The sequence below is a fragment of the Euleptes europaea genome, chromosome 3 (genome assembly GCF_029931775.1).
Source record: "Euleptes europaea isolate rEulEur1 chromosome 3, rEulEur1.hap1, whole genome shotgun sequence".
Taxonomy (NCBI): Eukaryota; Metazoa; Chordata; class Lepidosauria; order Squamata; family Sphaerodactylidae; genus Euleptes; species Euleptes europaea.
The window spans coordinates 91834526-91847811 of NC_079314.1; the positions used below are offsets into that span (position 1 = coordinate 91834526).

Here is a 13286-nt window from a genome sequence, read left to right on the forward strand (position 1 = left end):
CTTTGGGAGAAGGAGAATTAAAAATTCACTCTATCCCCACTTCAGTGTGTTTCACCACACAGATTTTTTTACAAAGGAATATCCAAACAATTGCAAACATTTTCACTGATCACTGCAAACATTTTCACTGATTTTTTTAATTTTCCAAAAATCCCAGCACCCACTCCTCTTTCTCTGAAAGAAAGTCAATGGAAAGCTTATTAACCTCAACCCTTCCACCAGTGCTAGAGAAACACACCATCCTGCATGCATTCGGATGCACTGGAATTTTATTTACCTTGGAAAAGCTAATTTTGTTCTTAAATAATGATCATGTTACAGCGTAACTGAAAGCTTCCAACATGGCAGTGTTTCTCAAACCCTTCTTTTAAGTGCAGTTGGCCAAGGAAGATCCATACTATGTACTTCTTAGCAAAGTATTTCTAAATTCCCTGCCAAGCAGTAGGAACACATAGGATATTCAACCCCCACCCATTCAACCTGTTCTTCTTTCATGCTCAAAAACACAAGTATATTGCATACCTGGGGGAAGGAGGGAAAGGGAAGCAAGATGAAGACAGAGATCTTTAAGGTTACAAATGAAAACAAAATGCAAACCAAAAAAGGAGCTTTCCATACTGAAAAAAGTAATGGATTATTTAAACTATTATTAGGGGGAAATAGTTCAGTCTTTATAAAGCTGCAATAGAAAGGAGTAGCGAATAAAGGAGAAATCTATTTACAGAGTACAGGTCAAGAAGAATGTCCGAGAAAAGATCCAAAGCGTGTACTTCACTTTTTCTTGGCTGACTTCTTTGCACTGGACTTTGCTTTGGGTTTTGATGCCTTTGCCTTTTTAGGCTTGGATGCCTTCACTGGCTTGGCCTTGACAGTCTTTGGCTTCTTGGCTTTCTTTGGAGCAGCCACCGGCTTCTTTTTGGCTTTCTTTGGAGCAGGTTTGGGCTTCTTGGCTGGTGACTTGGCAGCAGCCTTTTTAGGCTTAACCGCCTTCTTGGGTGTCGCAGCCTTCTTGACTTCCTTTTTGGCCTTCTTCACTGGCGCTTTCTTGGGCTCATCACCCTTGGCCAAGCGGAAGGAGCCAGAGGCACCAACCCCTTTGGTCTGCTTCAGAACACCTGTTGTCACTAACCTTTTGATGGACAACTTGATTTGGGAGTCCGCATTCTCCCCCACTTTGTAATGGCTCTTGATGTATTTCTGGATGGACTGGCGGGATGAGCCGAGCCGACTCTTTTCGGCCTGAATGGCAGCCACGATCATGTCAGAGTACTTGGGATGGTCTGTCGACTTCTTGGCCGCCTTGGCCCGCTTAGGTTTGGCAGCAGGTGCTGCAGCGGAGTTTTCAGTCATCCTGCCTCGCAAATGTCCTCGTTAGGGGGAAAGAAGCTGGTCGTCTAAGCCCCCTGGCTTCTGGGCAGCTCCTGAACTTCCTCTAGGCACGTGGGGGGCACCTTCCCAGCAGCCTTGTTTGCAAAGGAATCCAGCCGAGGAAATGAATGACACGCTCCCCACAATCCTCTTTGCAGCAGGCTCTTCAACAAGAGAAGAGAGGCAAAATCACACACACACCCCGCTGCCAGATGCACAAAAGTGGGATGTCACCCCCCTCTCCCTGGCAGTTGGTGGCAGGGTGTGGCCAGGGCAGCTTTCCCAGGGAATGGCCCCTGGAGAGGGAAGGAGGTCTTGGCTGGGGCCTGTCAGCTTGTCAAGGCTCTTCTCTGGCCAAGTGCCCCGGCTGTCAGGCTCTGGGGCCGCCTCGTGCCGGAACCCAGCGCCCGCCCGCTCCTCTCCTCTGGTCTGGTCTGGTCTGGGGGGGCCCGGGATCCCCGGCCTCTGGTGTCCGCAGCCGCGCCGGCAGCCTCCGCCTCGTGCTCTGTGTCTGGCTCTCTAGGCAGCAGCCGGCGCATCCGGGTATTTAGCGCTCAGGCGCGGACCGCGGTGAGGACCGGGTTGCTGGCTGCCTGCTCAGGCCCCGAATGGCGCCTCGCCGCCGACATCTGTGTTTCTTGGGCCGCCTAAAGCGGCCTTTTCCCGCGTCCCCCGGCGGCTCCCGGGCCCCGCGCCGCCGCCGCCGGCTGCTCCGGTCCTGGGGCCGGCGGGCCCCGCGGCCGGCTCCCCCTGCCGCCGTCCCCCGCCGCCTCAGGGCGCCCCAAACGGCGCTGGGTGCGAGTGGGGCGCGGCGACATTTCCCCTTTGCGCCCCCCTAGCCGGGCCGCCGGAGGGCGCCGGGGGCGGGGCGCGGGCGAGGGGCGAGGGGCACCCCTGGGCCGCCCGGGGACCCTCCTCCGGGCTCTCGGGGCGCCCCGGGAGCCGCGCGGGGGCCCCGGGAGCAGACCCCAACTAACACAGGGAGCCCCAAGCCAGGCGACGCTCAGCCCGGGCCTGGCCGGGGAGGGGGGAAGGAGCGGCTCCCCCGAGGTTGGGGGGGCCCCCGGGGAGACCCCCGCCCCCCGCCCCGCGGACCCCCTTCTCCGGCCGCCCCCTGCTCCACGGCCCAGCGCCGCAAAAACTTTCCTTTTTGTTCGATGGGAACTTCGCAGCCATCCCCTCCCCCAAGAAGCCCCTGGCAGCCCCCTGCTTGGCGGTGGGGGGCACGTGGGTGGGGGGCACGGCTCGACCCTGGCCGGCCTAAGGGACGGGGGCGGGCGGGGGGGGGGCTCGCTGCTGTCACCCCCCGAGCCCCCCGAAACGCAATTCGCCGGCTGCAGTGGCTTCTCAATCACATGTATAAGGATAAAGAGGCATTGAGGGGAAGGGGGGACCCTGGCACCCCCAAACCCCATTTATTCCTAATGCCGGCCCTGTCCCGGACACCCCACCGTTCCCTGGACACACCTGTGCCCCTGCCCCCCAAATGATTTTGTACCCCACCAGAGAACTATGGAGATTTGACATTGGCTGTTTTGTTCCTTCTTGCATTTTTTGAAGGTGGAGTCGATCCTATTCCTTCAAAACACTTTCTCATCAGAAGTTGCAGGGGAGGGGAAGGGGTGTCATGGGGGTGTCGAAGGGCAGTTTCACGACACGTACGAACCCTAATTTCCCATTCCTGGGGGAGTGCTTAACTGCTGTTAGGAGATTAAATGTACGTGCCATCGCCATCTTGCTGGAAGAGCTGAGCTTGTTTTTTTCTCCCCCTTCTCTCCCCTCTTCTAATTTTGTTCATAATAAAGATATTAATTAAAAGCGTCGCGAATGCAACGCTGAAGATGCGGATCTGAAATCTGATGGCTCGTGGGGCCAAATAACTCAGGGGTGGGAAAGTTAAAAACGCGTGTGGAGCACTTTTTTAAAAAGAATTATAAAAATCAAGCTGGCATCCTAGCAACACGGAGAACACTAGCAGCAAAAATCCATACATTTTAACACCCCCTCTCGCACTTTAAGCTATATATATATATATATATATATATATAATTTTAAAAAGAACCCTCCAAAAACTCTACCATAAGGGTGCTGGTCTCCAGCTGTAGCATGCGAAAAATTAAACGCGTGTCAATGTCTTTGACTTTCCCACATCTTATCTGTGTTTTATTTTTGTAATAATAATAGAGCCTGGATTCCTTCCTTGCAAAACTGGACAGGTGTTTGTCTACTGAGAAGTAAAAGCACTAATTTAAATAGGAAAAAGGGGGGTGCGAGGGACAGGATCGGGTTGTACCCAGAGGGAGACAGCTGCAGCCTCAGCGCCACCACCTCGCAGTCTTACACCCAGAAGTTATTCAGCGAGTTTCAAAAGTGAGATGAGGGAGGGAGGGGGCGAGCGAGGGTCTCTCCGCCCCAGTTCGGCTGTTTTGACTCCAAACCGCCCGGAAGAATGGCTGGCTGGCTTGTTCTTTTTGCCAATAGGAAGATAAGGATGGGGTTCCGGGCTTGGTGGCTTCCTTCGGTATCAGGACTGCACAGAATCCTGATATTTTTTGGTGGCAGTTTTGTGTGTGTGTTTATGCTATTCACTGGTTTTTTTTTTATACATTTGATAGCGGAAGAATGGTAGAAGAAGATAACTCGCTCTCGTCTGTGTGTGTTTGGTCCCTTGAATATCAGAAACTTTATAATAGGAGAAATGGTCATGATAGGAAATGAAAATTTAACTTTCGAATTTGGCTTCGCCCAGCGTTTTAATTAAGGAACGGCTGTTGGTGGGAATGGAGAGCTAGGGAAACACACAAATAATCAGATGTGCATTTTTCTGAAACTTAATGAAGGAGTATTTTAGGGGAGACCAATTCACTTGTACGGTGGGTTTGTGTTGTTTTCGCACTTTGGGCTAAGCAAATAGCAATAATGGACATTAAGTGTGTAAGGCTATACAAGCATTAAGAGATGAGACGTATCCACCTAAGTGCCATCAACAAAGCAACGACGTGCATACTTCACTGACTGTTCTGTGTTGTCAGTAGTCATAGCTGCTTTGAAGAGCCTCTCATCAGGCATCTAATTAATTCTTAAAAGGGGGGGCAATCGAGACAAACTAGTTTTCATCGTTGACAGCCACCGTAGGATATACGGGCAATGACTTGTGGGAAATGTAGTCAAGTGCACTTCCCTCTGACAACAACAAATGCAGGCATCGGTATTTTTGTAGTCATTGCTATTCGTCACTGACACTGATTCACTAAATACAGGGCGTGCATCTAGGCGCTCACGTCTTTGCATTATACTAGGATTACCCATTCACGGTGTCGGCCCCCGCTCCCCCATGCACACAACGTCTGCAGAGTTCTTAGGCAGGATTTCGCTTCCTTTGTTGTACTCAAGCCACTAAAGGGTCCTCTTTCCAGATTAATAAGTGCACCGTAAATGCTTCCTGCCTGTGGTTTACCGCAAAACTCGTGCTTTTTACATCGGGTTTACCAGTGATAAGCATCAGTTAGTGGTTTACGAATGCATGCCGAAGATTTCAAAGCTACTTTTCATTTTATTGGGCAAGAAGAAACTGTGTGTGTGTGTTAAGAGCCGTCAAGTCGCTTCCTGCTCATGGCGACCCTATGAATGAAAGTCCTCCAGCATGTCCTATCTTTGACAGCCTTGCTCAGATCTTGCAAATTGAAGGCTGTGGCTTCCTTTATTGAGTCCATCCATCTCTTGTTGGGTCTTCCTCTTTTCCTGCTGCCCTCAACTTTTCCTAGCATGACTGTCTTTTCCAGTGACTCTTGTCGTCTCATGACGTGACCAAAATACAATAGCCTCGGTTTAGTCATTTTAGCTTCTAGGGTCAGTTCAGGCTTGAGTTGATCTATAACCCACTGATTTGTTTTTTTGGCAGTCCATGGAATCAGTAACACTCTCTTCCAACACCACATTTCAAAGGAATCTATTTTCTTCCTATCAGCTTTCTTCACTGTCCAGCTTTCACACCCATACATAGTAAAAGAAGAAACTATATATATATATTAATATATATATATTAAAAAGCAGAAACCTAAAAGCTTAGTCCAAGCTTGCTAGTGTCATATCTAAAGTGGCTGGTATTTTAAAACTAAACTTGGTATTTCAATTGCCTACCCTCCCCCAGACCATAGAATCATAGAGTTAGAAGGGGCCATCAAGGTCATCTAGCCCAATCCCCTGCACAATGCAAGAAATTCACAACTACCTCCCCCCCACACACACCCAGTGACCCTTTCACCATGCCCAGAAGAAGGCCAAGATGCCCTCCCACTCAAGGTCTGCCTAAGGTCATAGAATCAGGGAAGGAGAGCTTACCACCTCCTGAGGAAGCCTGTTCCACTGAGGAACTGCTCTAACTGTTAGAAAATTCTTCCTAATGTCTAGACGGAAACTCTTTTGATTTAATTTCAACCTGTTGGTTCTGGTCCAACCTTCTGGGGCAACAGAAAACAACTTGGCACCCTCCTCTATATGATAGTTGTTCAAGTACTTGAAGATGGTTATCATATCCCTTCTCAGTCTTCTCCTCTTCAGGCTAAACATACCCAGTGCCTTCAACCTTTCCTCATCGGACTTGGTCTCCAGACCCCTCACCATCTTTGTTGCTCTCCTCTGGACATGTTCCAGCTTGTGTACATCTTTCTTAAATTGCGGTGCCCAAAACTGAACACAATACTCTAGGTGAGGTCTAACCAGAGCAGAGTAAAGCGATACCATTACTTTGCGTGATCTGAACACTATACTTCTGTTGATGCAGCCCAAGATTGCCTTTGCCTTTGTAGACACCGCATCACACTGCTGACTCATGTTCAGTGTTTGATCTACTAAGACCCCAAGATTCTTTTTGCACACACTACTGCTAAGACAAGTTTTCCCCATCCTATAATTATGTGTTTGATTTTTCCTACCTAAATCCAGAACTTTACATTTATCTCTGCTGAAATGCATTTTATTAGTTTTAGCCAATTTCTCCAGCCTGTCATTCTGTATCCTGGCTCTGTCTCCTACCCTATTTGCTACCCCTCTCAACTTAGTACCATCTGCAAATTTAATAAGCATCCCCTCTATTCCTTCATCCAAATAATTTATAAAGATGTTGAACAACACAGGACCATTTAAATTGTTAGTTACTGTAATTGCAGATGTGGCAATAGTCACTGAGGTGACCATTCTGAGACATAAAAATGGAATTTCCATACTCAAGAGACAGTATATCTGCAATTACCCACCTATGAAGATACAAAACAGAACAGCTACCTGTTATTATATTTACCTCTTATAAACTTCCTACAGGACCACTGGAGACAAAGAGCTGCATCACCTAGAGCTGTGATCTAATCTAACAATGCAATTAAGGTGCCTGAAGACCTTGATGTCCTTTCTAGGTCTTTCTTGCTGGTTTTCTTTAACCTCCGACTCCTACTTTAAAGATTGCTTCCAATGACAAAGGTTAAATATGATTTTTATAAACGCATAGGCACATAGTGCAAGAATACTCCTTGTTCTGCTGTATGTATAGCTGAGGATTCCTAAGGATTCTGTTTGTTGAGGAAACTTTAAAACCACCTCTCCTTACAGAAGCTGCATGAAGCAGCTTACAAAATAACATAATTTTTTAAACCCAACCTTATAAAGCCACAGCAACAGCCAGAGAATGGGGAAAAAATCATAACTGAGCAACTAAAAATGAGTTTAACAGTTTCAGACTAAAAGCATTATGTACAATTATTGTTAAAAAAAAAATCCCTTAATTAAAAAATCTGAGTAAACAAAAATGTTTCAGCCTGAAATCTAAAAGCAACATAGGTGCCAAGTGAGCCTCTAAAAAGATAAAGGTAAAGGTCCCCTGTGCAAGCACGGGGTCATTCCTGACCCATGAGGTGACGTCACATCCCGACGTTTACTAGGCAGACTTGGTTTACAGGGTGGTTTGCCAGTGCCTTCCGCAGTCATCTTCCCTTTACCCCCAGCAAGCTGGGTCCTCATTTTACCAACCTCAGAAAGATGGAAGGCTGAGTCAACCTTGAGCCGGCTACCTGAAACCAACTTCCATTGGGATCGAACTCAGGTCGTGAGCAGAGCTTGGACTGCAGTACTGCAGCTTACCACTCTGCGCCACAGTGAGCCTCTAAGAGAAGGTAATTCCAACAGATGAGGTTGTCACTCCTGGGGATGGGGAGCCTTTTAAATTTCTATAAGCTCTGAACTGTCCAAGCAAGCTGTGACAGACTGCTACATAATGATGAGTTGTTCTGGTCGTGGAACCTTGATTGACAGGAGATGAGAACAAAAAACAAACAAAACCCCTGAGAATTCTACGGTTGGCAGTTGAGACAGTTAGAAACTAACAGTTGATAACTAATGGTTGAAGCTGACAATGGAGGATGGCATCTGGAGTGACAGGAATACAGTTGTGTAGGATCAAGAAGGATCCTGTGTGTGAGGGAAGCGATATGAGTGTCCTTCCCTAACGGAAATGCCTCCTAAGTAAAGGGAGTGATCCGCTAACCAGCTTTAAGGAAGAAAACTGGGAAATTGTGTGTTTGTTCCTGACTCCATGAACAGTAGAAATATTGTTTCAAGAAGCTTGTCTTTTTAACTAAGTCTGTTTGACTAAGCAGTGACTGCCAAGGGTTCTCTTACTCGGTACATGTACATCCAAAAAGTATCAAGACCTGTCTGTGAAATACATCAGATACATCCTAATTACAAAATATCTATTGTTTATAAATATCCCGTTTCCTCATTCCAATAAATTATTGTTTTTGTTTTACTGTTTAACCTGTCAAGTTTATTTTCTGAAACCTCCCTGCAAACTGACTTTACCATTTCCCTAAAAGAGACAAATAAATGAGTTTTGAGTTTTTATTTCATTAAGCCTTTCTTGTTCCATATTCTAACTCATATAAAGAAAGAGGTTTGTCGGTGTGCTTTTTAGCAGATCCCCCAATCATTTTAAGTATGGGGGACAGGAAAACAACAAGAGATAACTCAGAAGTCTCTGGATAGCAGTGGTTGGTGAGTAAACATGAATAAAACAAAAATTCTGTCATACACTCCAAGTATCTCTTGCCTGACCTCAGCATGATATATTTCCTTGTGCTTACTTTATCAAGTTTTTTTTCTCCATTCCTTCCCTCTTTGTTAATTTGTGAAGTCTATTTTTGCAAACGTGAAATAGACAAGATCAGGGACTGGCATGGTACAGCTGCTTTAAAGCAGTCACCCACTTGAATATTAGGTGCAATAATAAAAATGAAATGATGGCTCAAAGATTTGAAGCACACTTTCTAACCTTGATTCAACAGCCCATCCAGTTAAAGCTTACCTATAGTTGAATCACCATGTAACCACATCTCATCCATTTGTATGCACATCCTGTATACACACAGTAGAGCAGATAGACACTTGAAAGCCAGTTAAAGACGGAACGAGCGGGGGGAAACCCAATCACAAAAATGGTAGCTGCAAGAGGTGGAACCAACCAAAAATGTCAGCAATTGAGGTTGTATATAATTCTAATAGTATGCTGTTTATCAGGATGCCTTTTAATGGGCACAGCAAAAGCCCCACCTAGCCCTGCCCACTTTCTAAAAGCACTTGCTGGACGCCATGGCTCCCACAAGAACCATGTTGGGGACTCTTAGAATAAAGTATAAATTAGGTTAAGGACTAGTCCACCTTACACATGGATTAATGAAATCAACATTTATATAGAACTTAGTCTTTAAAGCCTGTCACATTTGTTATCTTGTAACCCTTACCATTTTTTAATTGTATTGTATTGCCCCACTGTAGGATGGGGGGCTGTGTGCTTGGACAGGGACAATGCAGTGCATGGGAGCTGATGCTACTATTTGCAACGGAGCATACTAGCCTGACTTATGCATGTTTTCCCACACTTACAAACCTGGACACACACAGGCTCTGCCCCCGTGATAGGGAACAGTTTTTTAAAAAATCTGACCATGGGGAAAGCCTGCAAATATTGCAACATCGAAAGCCTTTTGCAAGTCCATGATGTCTACTAGATGTTACCCACATGCTTGCTCAAAGAACTCCAAGAGACTAAGGCGGGACTTCTGTGCAGAATCAGTACGGTTGTAGAGGTTAAGCGTATTGGGCTACGATCTGGAAGATGTTGGTTTGTATTCCCTGCTCTGCCATGGAAGCTGCCTTGGGTCTCCATTGGGGAGAAAGGCAGCGTATAAATGACATTAATTATAACTTGGATGTTTGTAGACATTGTGCTCATATGGGGAGAGTGCCAAGGAGAAAGCAGAGCCAACATTCTCTGCTTTGCTGTGACTCAGTGGTAGAGCCTCTGCTTTGCATGCAGGTCCCAGGTTCAATCCCTGGCATCTCCAGTTAAAGGGACTAGGCAAGTAGGTGATGTGAAAGACTTCTGCCTGAGACCCTGGAGAGCCGCTGCCGGTCTGAGTAGACAATGTTGACTTTGATGGACCAAGGGTCTGATTCAGTACAAGGCAGCTTCATGTGTTCTATATATAGACTGTAGATACAGAGCTAGTAGCTTGTGCAACCGATGAGCTCAAGAAAGCTCATGCATTAAAGATGTCTCAAAAGTGGTATTTTACTAGTTAGGATAACCCACGTAAATAAAATTGATAATAAAGGTTGCTGGAGAGGCTGTGTTGAATTGGAGGCGTTTATTCCTATATGGTGGTCATGTCCAGTTATAGCAAACATTTGGAGATTAATGTTTGCAGAGATTGCTAAAATAACTCGGGAATCAATAAATCCTACTATTGAACTAGGCTTTCTCAATTAATCAATGAAAACAGCCATTGTAAACAAAAAAACCCCACTTATTAACTTTTCATTAGTTGCAGTTAGAATGCTTATTGCCTAATGTTGGAAAAATGCTAAAAGAATTTCCTTAGATAGATGGCGTGATAAATTAAGGAATGTAGTGGCACTTGAAAATTTAACAAGTAAGATTAGATTAATTCAGGGGAGGAAAAAGAAAGATGACCTTTAAGATGATTTGGAACAGTTTTATAGTTTAATGGAATTTCAACAGCATAGCTCATTAAATATTTTTAATGGTTGGAGGGCCTTACATGAAAATTTTGAATAAGGTATTGAATAGTTATATCATAGGATAATTATCATTTTTTAAAATGAATATGTGGTCTCAGTCATCTTAGAGGGAAGCACACACCCTTTTTCTCTTTTTCCTTTTGTTGTTGTGGGTTTTGTTTGTTACTGTAACTTGATGGCATTATCTTTTATACTGGGTATGAGGTTACTATAAGTTTCTTTTGATTGTATTGTTGTGTGGTTGTTTTGTTCGGTATGTGTATATATTTAATAAAATTTAAAAAGCAAGCTCATGCCGTTAGCTACCGAGAACAGATTTGGGTATTCTCTGACTGCAACTTATTCAGGAAAAACACAGGATTCAGGATTGGGCCATGTTCACCATACTAGTATTCCCAGCTTTTTCTTAAATACAAAGGCAAATTACCAGCCTTGATGTCTAAAGACAGGCTCCAACATCTGATGTGGGCTACATAGGGTTTTATACTGCCTAACATAAATTCTTATCCAAACAAATAGCACAAGTTACAAAGGGCGGCTAACTGAACACCAGTAATCTTGCCCCATCCCCACTACCCAAGCCCACAATAGTCACCATTAAGCAACTGTGAAGGACTAGTGTCTAGTGAGGACTGGTGTAATGCAGAGGCTGTGAGCCGAGACGCTGCAGTTCATACTTTGCTGCAGCCATCTGCTCATTTGAAGCTTTAGGCAAGCTGCAGACCCCATTTTACAACACGGGGACAAAAAATCGGTCGGTAATAGACGGCATTGTTCTGACTGTTATGCAACAGCAATAGACCCCACAACATCAAAGTCCAACATTTATTATTACAGAGTTATTGTAAAAAAAAAAATTCACAATCTCTTCTGTGCCCCCCTCCAAAAACAAACAAGCAACAGCACTTTTGAATAGCTGAAAGTTTTTATTAAGTTATACGATAGTAAGTGTGCCGCGAGAAGCAGCTGCCTTCATTGTTTGGCTCTGGCGACAGCAGCAGCAAAGTCCCTTCCCCCCTAGGAGTACACAGGTAGAAGATGCACTTCTGGAATGCTGGGGGGCGGGGGCTGGCTTTGTAGTGGGATGCACAGAAATCTCACCAGCATAGAAAATCTGCCTGTGTTTCTAGTACATTAATATAAATGGCCAGTCCCCAAAACTTTAACAACAACAAGAGAGAACCAATGCAACACAAAACTCTGTACAGTCTCTGGTCTCCAGACATAACTGGTGCTTCAGATAAAGCCATCAGTAAAATGTTCCTCCAGCACAGTGCCTCTCAAAATACATTTCCCCGGGGATCAACACGATCCATTGGGGTGGGTGGGGAGAACTGCAAGAGGGAACAGTTATAACTGCAAGGCAGCAAGGATCAGGCTCACTTCTCTGGTCAGCTGCTAGTTAAAAACATGGTATAGATTTTAAAATGCAACACCCTCCCCAGAACTATATAAAATATATTTTCACATATAAAATCCCCAAAGAAGGTGCAAATAGTAGGATCCAGCCCAAACACGCTCAGTTACAGAGGTGCACGCAATGGCTATTCACTGATGGAGTCTTGGTCCAGCTTCCTGGAAGGGAACGTCGGTGAACAGCGTAGAGTCTCCAAGGCGAGAGTTGCAAAGCCAACTAACCTAAAGGAGAGCAAAGAGATAACCAGAATTAAGGAGAATAAACATACACCTGAAAAGCACATAGATATGCGAAGCTTGGGAGATGGCAGATGACACCCAGGACCTTCTAAAGCAAGGTATATTTAAACTTAGAACCAGAACTATATATTGAAGGGATACAGGTAGAAAAAGTATTTCAAGATTTAATGAGCAGGCAGTGCGGAAATCTGAGAAAAATATTCAGGTTTCTAGATCAGGGGTACCCAGCCTTTTTCAGCCTGTGGGCACATTTGGAATTCCGACACGGCATGGTGGACACAGCAACAAAATGATTGCCACAGCTTAACTTCAGCAACACTGTGCAGATCCTTGTGCTGTGGTGGCAACTGCTGCCAAAGCAACGTTTTTTAAAAAATCTGCACAGCCAACCAAATCTCCAAAAGTCAATCAGAAGCCTTGCTGGGGAAAAGCCCTACGTGACCCCACCCACTTCCTAAAAACACTTGGCAGGCACCAGAAAAAGGTGTCAGTGGGCGCCATAGCGCCCACAGGCATCATGGGGAGGGGCTGTGGCTCACTAGTAGAGCATTTGCTTGGCATGCAGAAGGTCCCAGATTCAATCCCCGGCATCTCCAGTTAAAGGGAGCAGGCAAGTAAGTGATGTGAAAGACCTCTGCCTGAGACCCTGGAGAGCCGCTGCTGGTCTGAGTAGACAATACTGACTTTGATGGACTGAGGGTCTGATTCAGTATAAGGCAGCTTCATGTGTTCATATAGCAGACCCCTGTCCTAGATACTAACATCAAATTTTTCTGGCCCTGCTTATACCACTAGACTGGTTTACACTTGACATTAAAATACAGACTAACGCTGAATATTGCAGTGCTGGTCCTGAGAGACCTTGGATCAGAACTCAGTTTGCTTGGATTCTCACCCCCCCCCCTTAAAAACCCCCAATGCAGACGGATGCTGACAGGCAAAAGAAATCCCCTTGGAAGCTCCTTCCTGAAGCAAAGGCTTCACATTGTTTTATGGAAAGGTCAGCCCTGATCCCTTGCAAGCAGCAGGCAGAGATGCCCGATATATGGCCACTCTCTTCCTTAAGCATCCCCAACCTCCCCCACCCCCGGTGCAGACAGCTTCTCGAATCATTCCCTGCTCCTGCTGGCCAGCTAGCTTGGCTTCATACAACGCACAGCGGCCTCTCTCTT

At 45.7% G+C, this 13286-nt stretch overlaps 1 protein-coding gene across 1 annotated transcript; it reads right to left on the reverse strand.

Annotated features, from left to right (window-relative positions):
- Window positions 1-542: 542 nt before the first annotated feature.
- On the reverse strand, window positions 543-1356 carry LOC130475510 (histone H1.0). The gene has a single exon (XM_056847297.1). It carries the CDS (start codon window positions 1348-1350, stop codon window positions 772-774), a length of 579 nt encoding a protein of 192 aa, XP_056703275.1. The 5' UTR covers window positions 1351-1356; the 3' UTR covers window positions 543-771.
- Between the last annotated feature and the right edge of the window lie 11930 nt (window positions 1357-13286).